Below are 23,031 nucleotides of genomic sequence, written 5' to 3'. Positions count from 1 at the left end.
TTGATCTTCACTTGCAAAAGAACCTGGCAGAGCCGCAGAACTAGACAGAAAAAATCAAAATTATATATTTCACTATCTCTTTCAAAGGTTGTGCCATCAAAATTCAAGTTCAGATTCAGAGTGTGGTGCTGACTCTCTCAGATACTGCAGAGGAGCTTTCGGGCACTTTACTGGAAGATGGGAAGTTTGGGGATTTTTACCTGGACACTGAATATCTGTGTGGGATTTGCTCCCCCTGCGTGGTTTGGCTTCTTGCAGTTGTGCCCTTGTACAGCTGTATCAAGGGCAAAGTGTGTGCATGTGTAATCTCAAAGATGGAATAGATGGGCTATTGAATTAGCTCTGGGTGTTGTAGCCCTGGGCTAATGTAGCTGTATTTCCATTGTTTCTATACTTGAAATACTGATGTGTGAGCAATATATCTTTCTTAGCCGGCCCCTGTGAAGAAGAAGCGTCCTCCAGTGAAGGTAGAAGATCTCAAAGGAGCCAGAGGAAACCTTTCTAAAAACCAGGAAATCAAATCCAAAACCTACCAAGTCATGAAGCAGTGTGGTAAGTCTCTTTTCCCTGGTAGAAACAATTAAGCAATCTTCTAAAGTAAATCATTAACTTAATTGCTATCTTCAGCCAAGGGGTACTCCTCCAAAACAACAGCCAGCAAGGCACACGTACCCTGGCCTGGCTTTGCAGGCTCTTTGAATCCATGATCTGCCCACTTGATTCTCACCAGTAGGTGCCAACGGGGCTCTGCTTCAAGTGATTCTTCTCCCTGACTCAGCTTTGCAAAGAGGGAGGTAGAGCCTGTGCTTTGCCATCTTAGTCATGGTTAAAATCGAGTCCCAGTCATGTGGTCGGTGTCAATGAGTTGAAGATCTGGAGGCCCAGTGATAGATTAGGGGATTTCTAGGCTCTCAAGTGGATGAATTTTACGTGTTTGAGATGAAACACGTTGGGGACAATAAAGGACGGAAGGTGAGAGAGGACTTACAAACCGAATACTCTCTTTGTGGTACTCTGCTTTCATGTTGTTTTTCCATCACCAGAGGGGAGGTACAAGAAAAACTGATTAACCCCTTTTCAGCATGGTATCCTGAACCTCAAACTAGTTTCCGAGTTTCCAAAGCTCCTGCAGGGTGTCTCCTCTTTGAGAGTCCTCTTGATGGTGGTGACCACCCGCAGTTGCTGGGTGCCTGCCTCGTGCTTGGAACAAGAGCGCGATGTTTTATGGTTTGGGGTAACAAAATGATGAGCCCAACCTTGCCACAAGCTCTACGTCCTCAGGTGCGAGCACCAGGTTGGGATCCTGGTATAGGTGATGGGGTGGTAAATTCTTGCTGCCAAATGCGTGCATGTTTTAGCAGCGCTAGTGTTACTGCCATAGTTTTGTGTGCTGCTTCACTGACCGCCTTCTCTTCTGTTTTCCCTTTTTAAGAACAAATGGGCTCTGCAGCACCTTCCATATTCAGCCGAGATCGGACGGGGAGTGAAACAGTCTTTGAGAAACCTAAAGAAGAGCCGGCCAAGAGCGTCTTTGGCTGACAGCCGAGTTGGACATGCGTCACTTAGATAAATGTTGTAACGTTTTCCCAAACTGCCGTTTCTTACGTTAATCTTACTGCAGGGCTAAATAGTTAACTTAATTTCTTCTGTAAGGCATTAAGTAGGGAAAGGACTCATGTCTAAGGGTACAACTTTGTTTTTAATTTTTATGTTTTCTATTTGTTGGATGGTGTTTGCTATGATGATTTAGTTTAAAAAAAAAAAAGGATTGGATGCAGGTTGGCACAGTGTAGTGACCAATTTCAGCTTATGCTTAAATGAATTCTGAAAACTTTTTGGCATTACAAGCTATGGTCTAGTCTGTCATATACAAAGAATAAATATTCAAATGGCATATGGCACGATTTTAGTGTCAGTGCAGTTTCTTCAAAGTCCTGTTGCAAACAGGGAGGCAGAGGGCAGCAAGGAGGAGCTGGGTTGTAGGGGTAACAAAAGTCTGGAGACTTCAGCTGAAATCTTTCCTCAGCCATAGACATCCCTGTCTAATGGGCTTTGGTTCCCTGTTTGCAGGGAAGTGAAATTTTAATTCCCTGGATGTCTAGAGTGTAGTGAGATGTCTGATCCTATAGAAGATGAAAACAGAGGGTTACTTAATTGGTTTTAGCATTGTTTAAAACCTAAAATGAGAGAGAGAATTGTTCGAAAGTTTTTCAGTGAATCCTCTCTCTTTCCCTTCACCAAACTCCGTTAGTGCTACCTTTTTTTAAATAAAACTAAAAAAAAAAAAGAGTCCCAATGCCCTGAAAGAAACATAAAACCCTATTTTGAAAAATGTGTTGTCAGGTTTCCATGACGGCTCTGCTTTTCTGCTTTACTTTTTGTTTCATGGAAAATTCCACCCCGGCCACACAGTGCCTGACAGGTGCTGACGGGGACGTGATGGAGTCCTCCAGAGGCGCTGCATGACAGCACCTTTTCCACGTCCATCCCAGAAAGGGAATTCCTGCAGCATGACCCAGAATTTCCGATAATCCCTGGGAAAAACTCTAGCTGCTTCAGCGGAGTCTGTGCAGCCACCACAAATTTTGGATGCTGCAAGACCTAAAATTCCGTGCTGTCGGGCGAAGCCAGCTGTGCTGGTCCCAGAGCTCCAGCTTCTGCATCCTGGGTCACCTGGGCAAACAGAGGGAGCGGATGCACCATCCCACTGCTGTAAGTACCTTCCTCACCCGCTCCGCCTTTCGTATTTCCCAAATAGAAGAATCTATCTCCTGAATACGAACAGAGCAGCAAGCGAACAGCCGCCGCTGCTGGCAACACCCAATGGTGCATTACTATCTTCTCCTCCTGCTTCCTGTTTTTCTGGTCACCACCAAAATCCCGTTGCTGAACGTGACCCCAGTCATGTGGGAGGTAGTTCATTGGAAAGCCAGATGGCTCTCCAGGGCTCTTTGGGGCTTGGTTCCTCTTCGCTGATTAACCCCGACAGTTCTGGGTTGGTACCCGGGCTCTTGCCTGCTGCTGCACGTGTGGTCTCACGAAGGGGACCTGCTCCTCAGAGGAAGTTCCTCCCTGGCCGGGGAACATTAAGGTAGGTGCCGCTTTTATTTGAACACTAATTTGTTATTTAAATATAATATTTAAACAGTGAAAACTTAGTTTTGTGCAGGCCAGAGCTAGTTAAGGGATGAAAGTTGTATTAAAGGTCTCTGGGGCAAGTGAGCAATGCCCAAGAACTTCTCTGCCTCTTGTATCCCAAACACGTAATGCATAAAACCTGCAGCTTTCCATGGAGTTTGTAAAAACGCTTGGGGGTGGAGGAAAGCAGATTGCACACGCTGTGGAGCTGCACATACGTAACCCAAGAGCAAAGCCCTTGAGCTTTAACGAGTGCTCTCCTCAAGAAAAATATTCTTCAAGGCGTCCCTGGTGTGTTGCCCTTCTTCTAAGGGCACCCATTTGTTTTCATAAATATTACCGACAGAATTAGCACAAGCGTCGCTGATATATGACCCCTTGCTGGTGAGAGATGTCCGAGCCAGGGCTTTAGCGAAGCCTCGGCAGCTGCTCGACAGTTTCCCAAAGCAAACGCAGAGGCGCTCGGAGCTCAGCAACAGCCAAAATCCCGACTGCGATGGTGGAAACCATTGCTCTTTCACCCTTTTCAGAGCTCCTCCACCTCCTATCCAGCTCTCCTGGAGACCTAACAAGTCCAACTGTGGGAAACGTGTCCCCTTCCCTTTTCTGCTTTTTTTCATAAAGAGAAGTAGCAGTGAGGAAGGTGTCCACGCAGCCCCAGATGGGGAGTTTTAAAGTCCTTTTGCACTGAAGAGCATCTCCCAAACAATGTTTTCGGTCAAGCTCCAAACCAGCAGCCCCAGGGCACCTTATTTTTCCTGTCCGGTTGATACCCCTGCCGGAGGAGACCCTGGGGAATACGGTGAGGAAATGGCTCTGTGATGCTCGTGTTTCCCATTGGCGAGTTCCCCATCTGTGTACCCCGATGCCTAGAAAAGTTATTTCTCCACAACGTGCTTAAAAGGCTTTGCGGAAGAGGCTTTACAGCACACAAGCACGTGTTGCTCCGATGGAGAACCATCTTTTCAGTAGCCATGCTTGTTGTCTTTAGCTAGGAGAGGTCCCTAAGCACCAAATGAGGAAGCGTGTATTCTAGTAGCATAGTGTTATCCACAAACATTTCCACGTAAAACAGGGGACTTCTAGCGGAATTTCTTTTTCCAGGGCTATGAGCCAAGCCTCGACCGGCACGAGGCTCATGAGCAGTGTTCAGTGTCCCTGCTGGCTGGAGGTGTCCCCAAGGCATAGGCTGCTGCAGCAGCATCCTGGCGATGGGAGCAAAAAAGGGTGTTTCGAGGGGGGCCAGCTGGGCTGGGGGACACACAGCCCGGAGAAGGCATGAGCTCTAAAACCCCACACGGATTTTGCGCACCTTCGCCAGCTCCAAACTTCTCAAGCACTTGCGGTACGTCATGGACGTGCCTTTTCCAGCTGCTGCCGTCTGACAGGTTGGAGATTCAAGCACCCAGAAATTCAGCTTGCACGCTGAATTCCTCCAGCCAGGTGATTTTTCATGTCGTGTTTTAGTGGAATCCACGTTTAAATAGAAAACATAACGATTTCTTAAGCTTCGCAAAACTTTCAAAATTCTAACATTTAAGAGTGAGGATCTGATAGAAAAATAAATTAAGCAGGGGCCAATTTTTAACTCTGTTTAACATGTCAATATTAAGTTTCTGGGTTTCCTCAAAGCCTACATAATATCCCCAAGTGCAAGTTACTCATTAACCGATTAAGATAAACGACGTTTTCATTTTAAGATCGGGTCTTTCCAAAATGGAGAGGACATTGCTTGCCTTGGTGGTCTTCTCCTCACTTGGAGCATTAGCAGACCCTAGCGATCCACAGGTATTTGCTCTCCCTTTCTTTAACAACCTCTTTTCTTTGCTCGCCAGCCCACGCCGTGGCCAGCCAGCTGCGGCGAGGGGGCGGCAGAGCCGTTCTCCAGCGGTACCCGCACGGCATCGCCCGTCATGCTGGGCTCTGGGTGCTTGAGGGGCACAGCGGGGGCTGCTACAGGGTGGATACAGCCCGTGGGAATTTGCAGATTTGCCTAACGGCCCTTTTGCATGGCGATGTAAAATACAGAATTGAGTGTCCGGTAGGTCTCCCTCGAGGACTTTGGGTCTGGGCGGCAGGGTTGCATGAGAACCATGGAAACGCTGGGTTATTTCTGACAAGCTTTTAGTAATTTTTATGGAAAGCTGTGGAGAAGTGCATGGTTATTTGTACTGTGCGTTTGGCGGCATCTCAGGAGGCGGCCTGCCTTTAAAAAGGCTAACGTTAGAGAGAGAGAGCAAGCCTTACGTTTGGAGGTTTTTATTTCCATGATGCTTCTTCGGAAAAGGGTGAAACACCTTTGAGTGGCCAGCCAGGAAAGGCGGGATGGACCTGGGGCACCCTGCAGGCACAGCCAAGGGCTTTGTGGGAATCGCAGTTGTGGAGCTGGGTTGGGGCGATAGCGTGGATCGGTCCTCGTCGCTCTCCCGCTGCTGAGCATCGCTTCGTCCGGGGCGCAGCCAGGCCCCTCGCCCGGCAGCTGCACCCTCCCGTGCGTTCCTCCGCACCGGCAGGTCCCGCCACGCATCCCCTCATCCTGCCGTGTCCCCAGACGGGCTCGGCGCAGGGCGTGCTCCTCCCCTGCCGCAGGGATGCTCCGCGCCGGGAGCCGCCGGGCCGGACAGCTGGCCGGAGCTGCAGTCTCCCGTCGCAGGAGAGCCCATACCGAAATGACTGCATGCCCGGTCCTGATCCTCCCTGTTCCCCGCCAGTGCTCTGAAATTGTCTCTCTTAAATGACCTTTTTTTTTTTTTTTTTTTTTTTTCCCCCCCCATTTTCTGGGAAGATCTCAGGTATCAGGAAGTCAGGTACGTGCTCTGCCAATGTCTAATGAAAAAAGAAACAACTGTTATCCTTGCAGAGCCAGCTGGGACACCTCCTGCAGTGATGCCTGGCCACTAAGCTGCAGTCACCTTGGATAGCGTGGCTGTGGTTAAAGTGATTAAATTTCGAATTTAGGCCAGTGCCTTAGCTGAGAAGAGGCCAGTGCTACTTAGTTGGTCAGCAAAGTACAGGAGATAAATTATTAACAAAGTTAAAAACCAATTAGTCATTCAAAAGATTTGTGAGCCTGAAAAAGCTTTTTTTAAAAAAGAGGTGTTGGTGGTGGTGATCTGTCTTCACACTGAGCTTTTTTTAACAAACTGTCTTGGACTGTTGTGAGGTTGCTGATGTCCACACCGACCCTGCTGCAATGCAGGGCCCTGCTTAGGGTCTACGCTGAAGGCAACGCACTGCCTTTAAAATGGACATCATGAAGGCAAAAGGGAGATGTTTAGAGAAGCACGGGAAGTTGCCTTGGGAAGTTCAAGTTTCTCCGTGGGGTTTTAGGAGGGGCGGCCTGGTAAAGCGCCTCCTGGACCGCGCCCTCCTCCTGAGCGTTGAGAGCACCCAAAGCACCAAACCAGCAGAAACACAAGTGCTCAAAGGGCATCCCCTGCTTGTGCAAACAGAGAGGGATGGAGGCCCACGCAGGGTTTCAGGCTTGCTAAACATCACATGTGGCCACAGGCTGCTGAGCTGAAAAACAGGCAGCAAAGTCAACAGCTGGAAGAGCAAATAAAGTAAAGCCGATGAGGTTGCTTTTCCCCGGCCGCTTAAAGAGGCGTTTGGCTTCCTTTGACGTCCGCCTTGGGAGAGGTATGGGGGTGACGTGGTGGCTGCTATCACTGACACAAGGTGAGAAGATCACAGAACAAGGCTCGACGCAAGCCTGCGGAACGGCCGAATACGCAGGTTTAGCCGCTATTTTGTGCGGGGATGTGGCAGGAGCTGCAGGGACGTGCGTAAGGCGGAAGCAGGAGGCCGGTCCCACGGCAGGTGCCTGCCAGGAGAGGGTGGAGTTGGCGGCTGCTCAGTACAGAGCATGTGATTGCGGTCCCCTCCGTGATCCCAGCTGGACCCTCCGAGCTAATTCATTTATTGGGCTTTTCCAGTGCCACCACCTCTAACCCAGGTAAGGGCTGCCCAGCGGTGATGGTCGGTCTTTAGCAGGGTTTCTGTTTCCGCACGTTTCTTTCTTCCAGCATGCTATCGAAATCGACAGCCTCGACGTGGACTGCAAAGTCACGTCCCGATTTGCTCGCACCGTCATCACCAGCAAACTCGTCAACCGGGCTAACGAATCCCGCGAGGCGACCTTTGAAGTGGAGCTGCCCAAGACGGCCTTCATCTCCAACTTCTCCATGTAGGACCAGCCCTCCCCCGTGGTGCGGGCGAGGCGGCCCTGGGGGGCGCGGGGAGAGGGGGGACGTTCACGCATCCTCTGAGGAGCCGCTGAGCAAAGCTCTGCGGGGCAAAACATAGGCAGCAAGGCAGGAACCGCGGGGCCAGGGGCAGGGAGAGCCACCGGCAGCGGTGTTTCTCCCGCTATGGCCTCGCCAGAGGCCGCGCCAGGGCCTGTCGTGGCGGTGGCTCCAGGCAAGCCTCCGCGATGGGGAGGGACGTGGGAGCTAGGAGGCTTCCTCTGCTCGCGCTGCGTTCCTCTGGTTTCTTCCGCAGCAGATTCCCTCTTACGTTAATCAAATTTTACGGAAAACTAACAGGTCCATCGACGGCAAGGTGTACCCTGGAGTGATACAGGAGAAAGCGTCCGCTCAGCAGCAGTACGACGCGGCGGTCTCGCGTGGGCAGAGCGCCGGGCTCGTGAAGTAAGCTGCCGTCCCGAGCGAGCTGCTTTGAACCCTCTTAAACCTCCCCAGTGGTCCGAGGGCCGAGTTAAACCCCGGAGCCTTGCAGGACACGCGTGAAAAGCAGCTTTGGGCCCCTCTCGGGAGGGGAGACGGGGCCGGGGAGACGGGGCCGGGGAGGACGAGCCGGGAGCCGCCGGCCCCTCGGGCGGCCCGGGACAGCGCGCCTGCGCGTCTAACCCTTCCCGTCAAGAAGAATTAAGAGCAAATTGAGCTCTAAATCGACGGCAAGCGAAGCCCTCGCTCCGCCGTGGGGCCGGGCCCGCCGCTCCCCTCCTCCTCTAACAGCTTGAGCGCTAACAGATGCTGCAGCTTGGTCAGATCAGCCTAGGCCCGCCGGCCGGCGCGGTTCCTCTCGGAGCCCGCGACGGGCCCCCGCGGGTGCCGCCGCCGGAGGGACGTCCCTGTGCCGCCCCGCAGGGTCGCGGGGAGGAGGCTGGAGCGGTTCCAGGTGGCGGCGAGCGCGGCGGCGGGCGGCAGCGTGGCCTTCGAGCTGGCGTACGAGGAGCTGCTCAGGCGGCGGCTGGGCAAGTACGAGCTGCTGCTGAGGGTGAGGCCGAAGCAGCCGGTTCGGCGCCTGCAGGTGAGGCGGCGGGAGAGGGCCGGGCGAGGGGCGCCGCGCGGCGGCGGGCTGAGGCGGGCTTCGCCGGCGGCAGGTCGACGTGCGCATCTTCGAGCCCCAGGGCATTCGCTTCCTGGAGACCCACAGCACGCTCCCGACGAACGAGCTGGCGGCGGCGCTCACGGAGGTGCGCGACGACACCGAGGTGAGAGGCCGGCGGCGGCCTGCGATGGCGGCGGCGCCACGCTCGGAGCCCCCCGCGTGCCGCCGCCGCTCCGCCTCAGCGCTCCGTTGCCTTCCAGGCTCGTATTCTGTTCAAGCCAACGGTCGATCAGCAGAAGATAAGTCCCGACCCGGGCAAAGGCCTCCTCGATGGCGATTTCCTTGTGCATTACGACGTTAGGAGAGATGCAACTGCAGGTGACATACAGGTAAAAAGGAATAAAACTTAAAAAAAAGAAATAAAAATAACCTCTTTTCCAGTCACTGTACTCGAAGGAGGAGCTATTTCCATCAATTCCCACTCCATAGGAACCGATAGCAGCGCTCAGTAAACGCCGGAGATGCTAAACCCCTTGCAGGAATGGATCAGTCCCGGAAAATTGATTTTACAAATATTGTTTCAATGCCCAGTCCCTTTAATTCCCTCCCCCCCCCCCCCCCCAAAAAAAAAAAAGCCAACTTTTTGGGTAGGCGCTCCCCACGGTGCCCTGCCGACGAAGCCCTCCGTCAGCGGATCTCTGCTCGTGGGCGATGACACAGAGGTAACACGTATGCAGTGAGAACACACGTGCGTGTGCTGTATTGCACACATATATGTATATATACTATACATAATGGGAAAAAAAAAAAGCGAACCTTTAAAGTAGAAAATAACCTAAATCTCCTGATTGTAAACCAGCTGTTTTAGGCACAGGGCTTGGTATAAATTCAGAGACCCTTGTTTTTCATGCCATCGCACCCAATGGCACCACGGATTTGCGCAAACATTGGGTTGGCAGAGTAAGCGCAGAGTCTGCTCTGCTCCGCTTGCCAGCGTCTGCCACAAAACCTTCTGCCCAAAAGCCCTTTGCACAGCCACGAGGAGAGTGCTGCCCCGTTAGAGGCTCTGTCCATCCTCTTCTTCAAAGATTACATTGGTTTTATGCTGAAAAAAATAAAAAAGCTGTTTGCTTCCACATGTTTTCCTTTACCAAATTCCCTTTCCCCAGCTTCAGGATGTCTGTGGGCATTTTCTCCAAGCACTAGTCTTTGAAGAAGTAGGGTTAAAACATTGGTCAATGCAGATTGCTTACACTCAATGTGTTAGTATTTAAAAGTACTTTGCCTATTAGCACAAAATATTAACACTAAAAATATGAAATATATTTTTACATAAGGTTTTGTTTCTTCTTAGCTTGAAGTGGGAAAAAATGACATTAGCTTTTCTTTTATTTCTAATCAGTTTTGATTTTGATGGTCATGGGTAAATAAGCTCCAGCCTGCAATATATGGGAATGTTAAATGTGTCTTTAAAAGTAAATCTCTTGCATTGAACATTTGAAAGGCAGAGGATAAAATGTATTTACTGATGACGGACTTTGGACTTCAACTGGCTGCCCAGCGCTCCTTCTCCAGGGTCTTGCAGGCACCCCAAAGCAGCACAGTCTCGACAGTGCGAAGACCACGTCTCTGTTCCCCCGTAGTTTGCTTTCAAAGAAGAATATCGCTTCTGGCTAAGTAATACATTTTAATAGGTCTTTGATTTGGGTTTATCTAGATGAACCAAATGCTGATCATGGACCGCTCTTCTCAGTATGCCAGAATATTAAGAGGCAATGTTTTTTTTGTTTATGTGCAGTTTTGTAATTTATATAATTTTGTATTTCAGATTGTCAATGGGTATTTTGTGCATTATTTCGCACCCAGCGAAATGCCTGTGCTTCCCAAAAACATCGTCTTTGTTATAGATCGAAGTGGCTCGATGGCAGGCAGAAAAATCGAGCAGGTAACTTGCCTTGAAACACTGAATTCTGCTTGCTTTGGTGGTGCAACCCGCCACGTGTGTGCTCCCGTTGCTGAAGGAGCTTTGCTCTGTAGCCTTTTGGGGAAGCAACTGTGAACATCCCTTTTGAAACGCAGGTTATTCTTACTCACAGCTAAATTGCCAGGAGTATAGAAATACGTGGAAATATGTATGCACGGGTTTAAGCTATTGAAGTGGAGCGCTGATGTGGATGGGCAGCATATCCTGAGACAGCAAGCACCTCTCTCCATCTTCATACAGTATTTTGCTTTCTTCTTCAAACAGACGAGGGAGGCTCTCCTGAAGATCTTGCAAGACCTCCGAGCAGAAGACCGCTTCAGCTTTATCACCTTTAACAGCAAAGTTGCGGAGTGGAGGAGCTCCTTGCTGGAAGCCACAGCAGAGAATGTGGCAAGTGCTGCGGCGTTTGTGCAAACTGTCACTGTTAGTGGAGGTACTGGGCACTAGCTACATCCATATAACCCCAAACACCCACCCAGCAAAACAATATTTAGGGAAAAAAAATGCGATTGGTCATGTACTACCAGAGAACTGCCGTCAGTGCTCTCAAAGCCTCAAAGCAAGTAAGCACACAGGCAATTTTTAATATTTATGAGCAATGAGTGGGATAGGAAAGCTTATTAAGGGAATGGACCAACTGGTGACAACATTATGAAAATAAGGAGAGGTGGTTACATCCCATCTCTCCTTATTTTCATCCCATCCTGTATGAGCCAGGAAGTTTTGTCCAAGTCTTTTATAACAGGAACAATTGGAAAATTTCCAAGAGAACGCTTTTTTCTCTCCAGAAAAATGGCAGTTCACTCAAACTAGAAAAGCTGCATGGACTTACTGATGTCTTAATACCAGAGTCCACTTATAAAATAAAATACAAACGCAATTATGTGCCTGTGGTTCTTTCCATACATGGTATTATAGTATAGAAACAAAATAGTCAACATAAGCATGAAGCATTTCAACTGATCTTCTTGTCCCAGTAGCTAGCACCAATGAAAATCACATACCTAGCTCTTCTTTGGCTTCTTAAGTGAGCCTAGGAAACACTTCTTAAATGCTGATCTAAGGGACGTCAGTGTGTGTGTTTAAGCATTTTTAATGGATCTAGACAGATTCTATTAAAAGTCAGATGTTTGCATTTCCTGTCACATACCGGAAAATACTTCCCTAGGGAAACTCCATTTTTGCCATTGCAATATAACCTGCCGTAGTCAAACCTGGCACGCCAAGCTCCTGAAAACTCGCCTCTCTGAAGAGTTACCTCCTGCAGAAAGCTTTAGACAACCCGCAGGGCCTCTGTAAATGAGGTGCGCTGACTTCTCGGAAAAAAGCTCCTTTTCCAGGCGAGCGAAGCCTGCTCTCTCGTTCCAGGCACGGACATCCACGGGGCCCTGCTGATGGCGGTGGGCACGCTGCACAGAGCCAAGGCGCTGCCTGAGCGGAGCGTGTCCATGATCATTTTGCTGACGGACGGTCAGCCCACCTCCGGTAAGTAAATCCTCGCCTCAGTCCTCTCCCTCTTCCTTGATTTTGCACCCTTCCATCCCACTTTGCATCCTTGCATTCAGTCAAAAAGCCTCCTTTGGCCCTTTTATAATCTTTTAAAACACGTTGTGCTTAGCCGTGATGATATGAGTAGAGATTAGAAGAGTCAGAAAGGAGAGAATGAGATTCCAGCAGTCAAAATGCAGAGCGGCACTTTCATCTCCAGTTCTATTCATTGAACTCCTTTCTGTGTATTATTAATGTTTTATTCTGAAATTTTTTTAAGAGAATTTAAGCAGCCATTTCTATTAATTCCCCCACTGCTTTTTATGCTTAAAATACACACATTCTGTGAGTATTTATTTTTCTCAATCACAGGTGAGACAAACGTGGAAGTAATCCAAGAAGACATCCAGAAAGCCATCGGCGGGAAGTATGCCCTCTTCTGCCTTGGCTTCGGCTTTGATGTCAGCTATAAGTTCCTGGAAAAAATGGCCCTGAGCAACGGGGGAATTGCGCGGCGTATATACGAAAATGCTGATGCAGCATTGCAGCTCCAGGTGAGGATGAGCTTGTTCTGTCTACCTCCGCCCAGGCCCGTTTTGGCCAGCTGCACCGGGCGCGAGGCTTTGCCTAACACCGGTGCAAAACCCGCTAGAGAGGAGAGAAGTCCCTGCTGTTGGCCATGTTAAAGAAAAGAGCTGTGAAAAGCAGATAGAGAGAGCCGCCTCACTAGGTGGGACGTTCATAAAGGCAATGCTGCAGAAGTACTTGCGTTACTGCAAGAGATGCAGCTCATCAGGCATCGCTTGGAGAAGGTGTACTGAACCCTACAAAGAAATGCTTGTTCTTCAGCCTTTACAGCAGTCTTGTACTGATGGCTCCTGCCCGTCCCTGGCACAAGAAGAAACTTTAATTCCCTTCTTTCTGAAGGTGTTTTAGACGTTTGGCAGTTTGTTTTGCTTAATTTTGCAACTCTTTGCACTCCTTCCCTGTGCTTCTCCTTAGGGCTTTTATCAGGAGGTGGCTACTCCAATATTAATGAAAATTAAAATGCAGTATCCAGAAAATGCCATTGAGGGATTAACCAAGACCAACTTCAAGCTGTTTTTTGAAGGGTCTGAAATTGTAGTGTCTGGAAAAATCAGCAACAAGCTTGATCTTCTGCCAGTAGAAATTAAAGCTCAGTCTGTAAGTATTTACCTTACTAAACTGTGAAAGAGGTATATCTCCATGCTGTTTTTAATGGGGTAATAGGAGATTTTAGAACAACTTTGTATGTTCTCTACATTTGGACATCCAGTGATTTTCCCATTCTAGGAAAATATTTGAGAATTTGAATAATTTTCCCCTCCCAAATCTACTGGAAAAGAAAAATCTTTGAGCAAACATTAATTTCTGTCACTTCATGCCCATGATATTACGGTCATTCAAGTATTCTTTTATTTTTTAAGAAACTAGTTTATATTTTTAGAATGAAGCAGGAAACCTGAGTTTTTCACTTTGAAAGTGTTTAATTAGAACTGTGGAGCAATTTCATGTCTCCTTTTTTTAACGTTATTTTGAGTCCAGAAATATATATCCAGAAAACCTACGTTTTGATGGGTTTGTTTTGTATTTTCTAATGGGAAAACAGCTCACCAAAAACTTTGACTGTATTCTTGTCAAAAATTGAATTTTTGGTTGGCTTGGCTGGAATGAAGTCATGGTGATCCGTAAAGTGTCAAGTGACATAACAACATCTGAGAAGAGAAAATGACTGAATGAACCTAATGAAACACAGTGACCACTGAATGTAGCAAAATGTGTCTCCCGGCTGGCTGCTACTTCTCTTGGCTGGACTAAGAAGTCTGACCTCTAGTTAAGACTGGAAATGGCTGAGCTTTAATCATTGTGTTCTGATGACTACGTGGCGTAAACCCACCAATTTTATTGATGGGGTAAATAATGAAAGTTTCAAGAGTATAGCTTTCGTCCCTATACTCCAAGCAGTAGCCTTCTGCTGCATAAGCTGAGGGCTGATATATTATATGCTGATTTAATTACAGAAATTCATAGGTTTGGTTGATAGAACCAGATGGTGAATATGAAATTGGTTGCACTGCCCACTTGACACATTTGTGGTTCCTAATCGTGGGCTGGTTTTGAGGGTCAAAAGGGTACCTTAGTACCAAAAGATACTCTTTTAAGCCTAACGGTGTGATTATAGAAGAACTCTATAGCTGTTCTTTTGACGGTCGCTTGTCTCCCCTTTCAGCATACTAGTGACTTGATGCTTAAAGAAGAAGCAAACATTAAAGAGAAGGAGCAAGTATTTCAAAATCAAAGCTACATATTTGGAAATTTCATTGAGAGACTGTGGGCTTACCTAACCATTCAACAGCTTCTAGAAAAATCGTAAGCTAATTTAATGTTTTGCATGATGAATTTCTGGTTTCTTAAAGCACTCTATAAACTCCTTATTCACAAATTGTATGATGGGAAAACTTACAGCAACTAATACCTTTGCTCGTAGCTTTATAAATATTATCTACTGGAAGAATACAACACTACTGTGTGAGCAACATGTGATGCCTTTTGAGAGGGTTGCACTGTTACAGAAAGAAGGAAATATATAAAATATTTTCTTTGCAGCATTTCTTTGAAATGGGTCTTAGTTGTATTGACTGTGTTAGGCTGTTGTTGCACATCTAGCAGTATTGCTTGTAGAGGTGTGGTAATAGCTAGTAAAAAGAGTAACAATAGGAAGTATGGCCGGAGGATGGTCATTTCCCAGTTCACATACCTATAACTTTGTGTATTTGACCCATATATAGACTCAGTGTTGCAAACAATTAAGTATTTCTGTGATTTCAAGCATATTTGATTTAAAGCTGAGTTATCCCAACAGGACTACCTATCCATGAGAAAAAAGGTGTGTTAAGTAGCTAACATGATGAAAAGCTACGTGCTCCATTTCATTGCCTTGTCATTAACATGGACCTTAGTATTTCAGCCCAAGGAGAGCAGCAGAAAGCCCTGGAGGCGCGCGCCCTGGAGCTGTCACTGCGGTACGGCTTTGTTACCCCCCTCACCTCCCTGCTGGTCACCAAACCTGCCGAGCAGCTGCAGGTGGAGCTGGCGAACAAGCCCACCGAAGCCGGTACACGGGGCCTGGAGCGGGCGGGCATTCCCCGGCGACGTGCTGCTGGCCACACGGTCCCAGGGCCACACGGCTGCGCCGTGCCATGCCACAGCTGGGACGGGAGCCTAGGGGGCAACCTCCTTGGAGATGGATAGGACATTTGGGGCTTTTTAGAAGGTCACATGGGGAAATGGACTACTGGATACTACTGAAATGGAAAAGAATTTGTTTAAACATCAATTAAAAACAAACTAACGGTTGTTCCTGAGCATTCCCTGCTGCTGCAAGGGGAAGTCTGCGTTTTGGTCTGGGGCATTAAAGCTGGGGGAATGCAGAAAAGCAAGGCTGTCATCTCTAGGAGTCTCCCATGTGCTGTATCTGCCCATCTTTCAGCACAAAACCTTACCCCCTGCGGCCCCCGCACCCGGTTCTCCCAGCTTCCAGGTTTGCACATGAGCAAGATGATTGACTGTGTGACACTGATTTCTCTCTCTTCCTTGGCTTAGATAATGAGAAGTCCAGCAGCTTCCTAGGAGGAGGTAAATGTTTTCTTCTTTTCCAGTAGCATAGTTACTTAATTATCTCTAATTGGAAGGAAAAAAAAAACACATGATGGTTGTCCTGTAGCGGGGAGTATCTGGGTTTTGGAAAAGCAGACACCAAGTAAAATGAAAGTAGTGGCTGGAAAGCTTTATACTGAGATTGGTTGAATAACATGGTCCAAAGGAAAAAATCTTTCATTCTGAAAGTGTCAGAAGCCAAAATTGTCTTTACTTGTAAGGCAAAGTAATTTTTCAAGTGAGTGGTCTTGATCCTGTTTTTTACTGCTACTTACCATGCCTGAAGCATCTATCAGAAAATTAAGCTCAAGACCTTTTGGAAAGATTTGTGAGGATGACTTAGATATTTTTTTTCCTCTCTATCTGGGAATAACAGAAATATTTAGGTGAATATTATTCTAAAACCATCAGTGCTCACCTGTGTGCCTGGTGGTGATGCCAGCACCCAGTGCTCTCCCTCATCCACAGGGACCGTCCTGCTGCCAGCCCTGGGCGAGGGGTCCTCATGGAGCGGGTATATAACTCAATAAGGAATGAAATACTGATGCTCTTTTCTCCTTCTCCAGATGCTTATAGACTGAGGAGTGGATCACTTCCCGGTAAGCGCTCCCACTTTTTTTTATTCGGATTAATCATATGAAGTATATTTCATATGTAGATTTAAAGTAATGTCATGGTATCAAATGTATTTTGATTGTGGATGCCTGCCTGAGATATGCAAGTAAGTTTTTGTTGTATATGTTTCAGCCCACATTATCTTGGTACCTTTTCAGAAATAAAAAAATTAAGCATCTTGAAAATGAATGCAAAAGATCTGGAAAAGCATATATTAATTAGCTGAAGGAAATGTGGCCAGATAACACACTGATTTTTCAGGGCTTTGATCGTAGCTAGGTTTAATCATAATAATCATAGCTGTAACATGAGTAATGAACTGGGTCCCACTGCACTGGGCATGGCTCTCAGCCAGTCTGGTCTCCACTAGCAAGGATGAGAGACGCAATCAAAGGTTCAGAGTCCATCCTTTGTGGGACATCTGAAACCACCTCCCAGCCACATCCATGCTAGGGAGAGAGGAGGCATAAATCTCATTTTGGAAGATGATGGCTTGTGCACACAGCTGCAAAACATAAAAACATTTATTCCCAGAACGTAGTCTAGTCACCTCCCAGATCTGGGTTGGAGATGACTGTGTGGTCGCTCTGCCTTGTTCACAGTGGAGAGGAGCCCAAATCACCCTTTGAACGGGCCACCTGTATAACACCCAAAATCAGAGCCATCTTTGAAGGGGCCAGCGCATGGTGGGGAAGTATCCGAGCCACCTGCACACCCGTGATGTTGCAAACCTTTTGTTGCAGGTCGCTGGCGCGCTCTGCTCCAGTCTGGCAGCAACAAAAAAGTGCATTCGCCAGGTAACTCCTCGTTTCTGTGCGCGAGGAGCTGGGGGGCTGCTGGGCAGCTACTGGCTATCACAAACTCGCCAACTGGTCTCCAAACTGCTGGGCAACAAGGGGGGGGGGGTGCGCCAAGATGGCAACCCGTGTGCACGCAGCAGCCCCCCGCACTGTGCCTTTTATTTTTTTATTTTCCCTATTGGGGCATCCTGCAATTTAAGCAAAACTCTGCAGAACGCAGTGGCAAGCTTTGCTGAAAGGGTACCGCTGCTGGCCGATGAGCCAAGCTGGAAGCAAAAACTAGAGTTTCACTAAACTCGTATTAATTTTAAATATTTCAGTTGTCAGGCTAACCGGACAAACAAGATCCCAGCCCCTTGGTAAGTAATAAATAGGAGTCTCATTTTAATAATTAATATAGCCATAACATACAGGCTTTCATAAAATAGTGATTTTTTTCTGACTGTATCAATTAAAATTAAAAATCTCTAATTAAAAAAATATCTGTTACCTGTTCTCAAAAACCTTGGCTTATTCTTTCCACAGAAGCGCAAAGTACCCCCTTGCCCCATGAGAAAGCCTTTCCAGCTCCAGGATATAGAATATATTCTGTTGTTGTTCCAGCAGTAGAAATGTAGTACAACATTTCTTCAGTCTCAGCTGAGGTTGTCTTTAATAACCTCTAAGTTTTAAAATATGTTGTTTACATTGTTATCAACATGCTCAGTCTGGGTGTGATTTTTGATAACTTTTACTGTGTTGGTTTTAATTGTTCTATTCTATAAAAGCTGTGAATAATATTTTAAGTGCAACTAGTCTGAATAATTTTGCTGTGCCTGTCCTAAAGGCACAGGCTAAATTTCTCCTCTCGTGCTAACACTGTTCTTTTGATTTTTTCAGCCAACGACTATCCCCAACTTCTCTTGCAATTGCCTGGACAAAATGAAATAATCTGCTTGAATATTGATGGGCAAGCACAGGCTCCTGTAGACCTGCTTTCTGATCCAGAGCGAGGTAAGTAAGCCACGTCCCTCGTGGGATGGGAACTGGCACCAGCCAAGGTGAGGACCTTGGTCCAGCTGGAAGACACCAGAACATGAGCATCGAATCTGTGGCTCTGCCTCCTCCTAGTCCACTGCAGCCTCCTCTCGCATCACGGGAACCAACCCCTGATAGCAAAGAAAGTGAGAGATGCTGCAGTCAGTCTGAGAGCCATCAGGGTCTCAGGGGATGTTCCCTTCTCTCTAACAGCTGTATCATCCACTGCCTTCTTGCAGTGACCAAGAAGGTTGTGATGATCCTTTCAGCCAGGCAACAGTCATCAGCTGCTCTGATCAGGGACCACAAAAACCTCTGGGAGAAGAGGACAACGACACACTGGGGTAGACAAGGGTGGCTTTGGTGACCCTGTCACCCAGTCTTAGAGACATATGGAGATCTGAGAGGCTGCAGAGCTGCTGTACCTCCCATAACTAGATTTTAAACCCTCAAGCCCAACAAAGCTGAAGCAATTTTATTAAGACTAGTCCTACTTTATAAGTGTGGTCTTGTGACAGGTTTGTGTCAATGTTGTTAAAGGAATCTCCGTGACTGGGACTCTCGGGGACAAAACAAATCACTTTGTGCACTTCGAAATTACCTATGCGAATCCTCCGGTGCAAATCCACGTCTCCACCGAGGCGATCCTAGTACGCCACGATCGCGAGACCAGACGGCTGCCGTGGGCCGAGTCTGCCACCTCCACGGTCCGGAGGTAAGACATGTCGCTGGGTCAGCTCGCTAGCTGGAAAATGCGAGCCTTGTCGTTTTTCATCCAGGCTTTTGCTCGCACACGTGCCGTTTGCTTCAAGTAAGTGCTTCCAAATGTCCCTGCGGGGCGAGTAACTCAATGTACATGGAAGCAAGGCGCTTTCTGCCCTTCTCAAATGCCGGAAGGATTTGGCTTCAATTCTCCGGTCTCCGCAGAAGTCCTTAAAACAACTGCTTTAAGTTACCCTTGTAATCCAAAAGGAGGCAAAGGATGCGCTGGGAACCCATACGCAATTTGGCTTTCACCGAACAGCACGTTCCTCCAACTTCAAACCAGGATTTGAGCCCTTGCAACCTCAGCACTTCATACACCAGCATGTACGGTTGTATTTTCATCTAATCAGATCTGCAATGGAAAAAAAATGACAGTGGATATTTGTATTCTGCACCTCCGGGCTCAAAATAAAAAGTTACACATTATAAAAAAGCCAAATGCTGAAGTATCTTGTGAAATATCCAAGAGAAAAGTATTTGACTTGTTTGTAGAATTAATTATATTGTATAGACGATTCTTTTTCTTGTTAAAATGATGGAAAAAATATTCTCTGTTTTTCCTCCAATAATTTTTTTGTCATTGTGGATAAGAAAGTGTTCCCATGAGCAAAACACTTCTCCTTCCTTAGTACATTTGCATGTAGCCTGAGGTGGTAAAGACCTGTTGTGTGGCAGCTGGAAAAAAGATAGGCTACTTAACATTTTCCAGCTGGAAAATAACCACCAAAAGGTCATAATAAACACAAATGCAGAGAGGCAAAAATTAAATTATTTAAATTAATTCATGATATGAAATCCATCTTGATGTTCTTGGAAATAAACTGCATTGCTTGCTTGCCAGGCTGAGAATCTCGGTTGAAAAGGAACGAAGCCTGACAGTGTCACTGCCGGATACCGTCACAGCAAAAATAGCCTTCGTAAAGCTTCCAGATGATTTCCTCGGACTGTATTTCTTGGACACCAACCATTTTTCTGACAACATCAGTGGAGTTCTTGGTATGTATCATTATGCGATTTTTATTACTTCTAACATAGCAAAGAAGGCCAATCCCATAACTAAGCTGCTGGAAAGTGTGTGGTGGATCTGAGTTCTCCTCCTGTTTCAGCTGCTCATCTCTTCTGGGGGCTTTGCAGGGACCTGATGGATGAATGAGGGCACGTTTGCCTGCCGAAATTTTAGGATGGTGTGTCTATCAAATAAGCTTACAGAGAAGACTAAAATAATGGTAGTTTTTTGGGGGGAGAAAAAAAAACTAAAAAAACAATGAAATGCCAAATCTTGTTGTACCTCTAAGTTATTTAAAGGTTAGTCCCCTATTCCTACCGATCCCAAAGGCCGAGCATTGGCTCGTGGCGTTCGGACACCCTGGCTTGCTGCTGAACGCAGGGAGGGAGACAAGCCTTCCCGCCATCTCCAGGCCGCAGCAGTCCACCTGGGCACAGGCATTAAGGTTGCGCCTCCTTCTTGCTTACCTAGTGCTTGAAACATGTCCTTATTTGGTAGGCATTCAAAGTTGGGGGGAAACAAGCTTTTCAAAGCACAATTGCTTTTACAGGCCTAAATACTTAAGTGCTAATTTTTAATTGCATTGAAAAGTTGCCCGTGAAGTAGATCCTATATTACACCTTCTTTGAGCCAAAGCGTAAGCCTCACTCAAATTTTACTTCTCTGGGCTCCTCCATGAAAGTCAATAGGCTGACAGCAGTAATTCAGGGCTTTCCAGGGAAACTTTGCATTTGATTATTTCTTTTCAGACATCTAATGTCACCGTTTTTTGCAGAGCAGTAAATCCCGGTCACCTTTTACTGTGGAGCAATCCAGAACCAGCTCTGCAGGGAGGGGAGAACTCTAAAAGGGCCTTGCTCTTGAAACATGACATAATACCGTTCCAGCAGCGCAAGCCTGAGCAGACTCTGATGTGCTTAGAGAACGCTAAAAATAAGACTAAAATCTGGTCAATGTAGATAGCTGCACAGGCTTAACCTCAGTAGTGCTGTGGCATGACATAACACATGCAGTAAACTCGTTTGCTATAAAATAATAGACTACAAATAGTGGACAAAAAATTGTAAATAATCAGGGTTACAGTGATGGGAAAGTGTCTCCTCTTCCTGCCATCAGCTATCTTCCCTGCAAAATGAAAGCCAGCTGGTCCCAAACATCTTGACCCAAACACTGCTGGCGGGACTAAGGTTTAAGCTGTCACAAGGGTTTTGCAAGCAGAGAAGATGCATATTCTAAAACCAAGAAAAAAACATGAGAACCTATCAGAGCAAGGCTAAATTGCTTTGCAGAGGGGTAACAGGAGGTGGCAGCTGTGGGTGGTGGTGTCTGGAGCCATGAACCTTCTGAAACATAGGCATTTCCTTAACTTACTATGGGGGCTTCCAGATGTGGCTTTTCTTACTCGTGTAGCTATCTCATGTGAACTTAGTTACATGAGGCAGGAAACATTTTTGAGGCAGGTGGCTGTTTTCCCTTTTGGTTTAAATGAACAGTAATACTCTAATGTTTTGGGTCAAGGAATTTTGAAATAATTTGTGTGCCTTTTGCTCAGGTCACTTGTATTCAAAAGCACAACTTGCAAATAAGCCCAGTGTAAATCAGAGAGATGATGTAAAACTCCTAAGTATATCCGGATCTGAGCACAGAGTTACCAGGTAAATGGTAAGGGATAAGGGGGAGCGAAGCACGTGCTTTATGAGACTTATTTTATCAGCAGATAGCAGAGATCAAAAGAAATGAAACAAAGGGCGTGTTTGTAAGAATATCCATATTCCATGTAAATGATAGGAACTTGCTTTTGAATTTTTCCTAAAGTCCTGAATTTGCTGATGGGCAAGGGATGCTACAAGGCCCTTATTCCAAAGGGGGAGGGGGAGTTTATTAAAAAAAAAAAAAAAAAAAAAATCATACCCTGGGGCTACAATGCGCGTGAAAAATGCTATATAAAGTGAGATGTTGCTGCCTTGTTTTCATGGGTAGGGGAGTATATTTCCTTAGCTGGATTTACTGCAAGAAAAAATATTTAACCTTCACTTGCACGCAGCTCTCGGGTGGGGATGTGCCAGCTCTGCCCACGTAGAGGCCCTCTGGCTTTTGGTACCAGCTATAAACGTAGGGTCTGAAGAGTGTAGAGTCTAGCCCTGCTCTTTGAGGGTTTTATCACAAATGTTGTCCGGTTTTGGTTTTGTTTCAGGCAAAACAAGAAAGACTACAGGCTTGAGTCAGCCAGTGATTCTGTTTCCTGCTGGTCATTAGATATAACTTCCTAGAGAAGAGTAATTTAAGAAGAAAAACATTGCAAATGATGCTCTCCAAGCATTTGTGATACTCTCTCATCAAGAAAACCACACAGTTACTGCCTTACTTGTTAATGCAGGAACGTCATAAATATCTTACCTCAAAATCATTATACTTTTAAGAAGGGAACTTGCTTGCTTGTTGTTTGTAATTTTAAAATGGTTTATAATAGGTTGGTTATGTTTTGGAAGATTCTTGTAAACAAAATAAAATCAACACTATCAGCTTATGGTTGCACACGGAGAGAGAGACTCAGTTTTCTGAATAAAAATAAGTAGTTGTAGCATCTAACTCAGCACACCTGTCATGCAAACAGTACTAAATTTTTAATGTTTACACTCGGGAAATTTCCAGTTACAAATGACAGCGTTCTTGAACTGTGTTTTGTAAAAAGAGTAGGAAATCTAAAGCAGTATATCATTTCTCTCATTTGTTAATTTATGAAACAAATACAGTTAATACAGACTTGCTGTATTAACATTTTTTGGAGATAGTTTTGTAGGAATGTTCAAAGCTGCTGAAATTAGCAATAGTAACGTGAGGGATATCGGGTAACGACGAACGGCTGCATTTCTGTGAATGGCTGCAAAGTTTCTGAGGACGCCTCTGCTTTCAAACGTCTGCCTCTCTGATTTGTTGCATTTCAGTCCTGAAATTTAGCAACTTCTTGGGCAAGGTTTCATCCAACATTTCACAAACATTGGAAGATGTTTTACAGCTAATGATGTGGTGCACGAAGGGTAACGTTTCAGGAGGAACATCCATACGGAAGCCTCTGTGTCCGTAAGGTGCAACGTGTAGTTTGTCTTCAACTGTTTTCATAAATTTTAATTTCAAAAACATTTTCTATTTTAGAATTCCAGTTCCTATGTATCTCTGAACTCAAAAATACGCCGTCCAGCACCAGCATTGTACAGTTTTACAAAAGTTGCTTTCTATCACACCAGTAA

At 46.4% G+C, this 23,031-nt stretch overlaps 1 protein-coding gene across 1 annotated transcript; it reads left to right on the top strand.

Annotated features, from left to right (window-relative positions):
- The first annotated feature begins 6,710 nt into the window (after positions 1-6,710).
- Positions 6,711-22,448, top strand: LOC134145907 (inter-alpha-trypsin inhibitor heavy chain H4-like). The gene is made up of 22 exons (XM_062585917.1): positions 6,711-6,777; positions 7,099-7,324; positions 7,683-7,787; positions 8,247-8,409; positions 8,483-8,593; positions 8,691-8,819; positions 10,259-10,375; positions 10,679-10,847; positions 11,783-11,899; positions 12,275-12,456; positions 12,905-13,087; positions 14,154-14,293; positions 14,884-15,038; positions 15,527-15,559; positions 16,147-16,179; positions 16,939-16,992; positions 17,316-17,354; positions 17,875-17,988; positions 18,553-18,727; positions 19,619-19,773; positions 21,336-21,438; positions 21,978-22,448. The coding sequence occupies exons 1-22, from the start codon at positions 6,711-6,713 to the stop codon at positions 22,051-22,053; spliced, it is 2,646 nt and encodes an 881-aa protein (XP_062441901.1). The 3' UTR covers positions 22,054-22,448.
- Positions 22,449-23,031: the final 583 nt, after the last annotated feature.

The sequence above is a fragment of the Rhea pennata genome, chromosome 12 (genome assembly GCF_028389875.1).
Source record: "Rhea pennata isolate bPtePen1 chromosome 12, bPtePen1.pri, whole genome shotgun sequence".
Taxonomy (NCBI): domain Eukaryota; kingdom Metazoa; phylum Chordata; class Aves; order Rheiformes; family Rheidae; genus Rhea; species Rhea pennata.
Note: the sequence above shows the minus strand (reverse complement) of the source record. Positions and strands in the feature narration are given on the sequence as shown.

Coding starts and splice junctions, on each gene's coding strand:
- LOC134145907 (XM_062585917.1), top strand. CDS start 6,711: ATGAGGTTGCTTTTCCCCGGCCGCTTAAAGAGGCGTTTGGCTTCCTTT. Junction 10,376..10,678: donor CAGGCAGAAAAATCGAGCAG/GTAACTTGCCTT, acceptor TTCTTCAAACAG/ACGAGGGAGGCTCTCCTGAA. Junction 19,774..21,335: donor CAACATCAGTGGAGTTCTTG/GTATGTATCATT, acceptor CCTTTTGCTCAG/GTCACTTGTATTCAAAAGCA.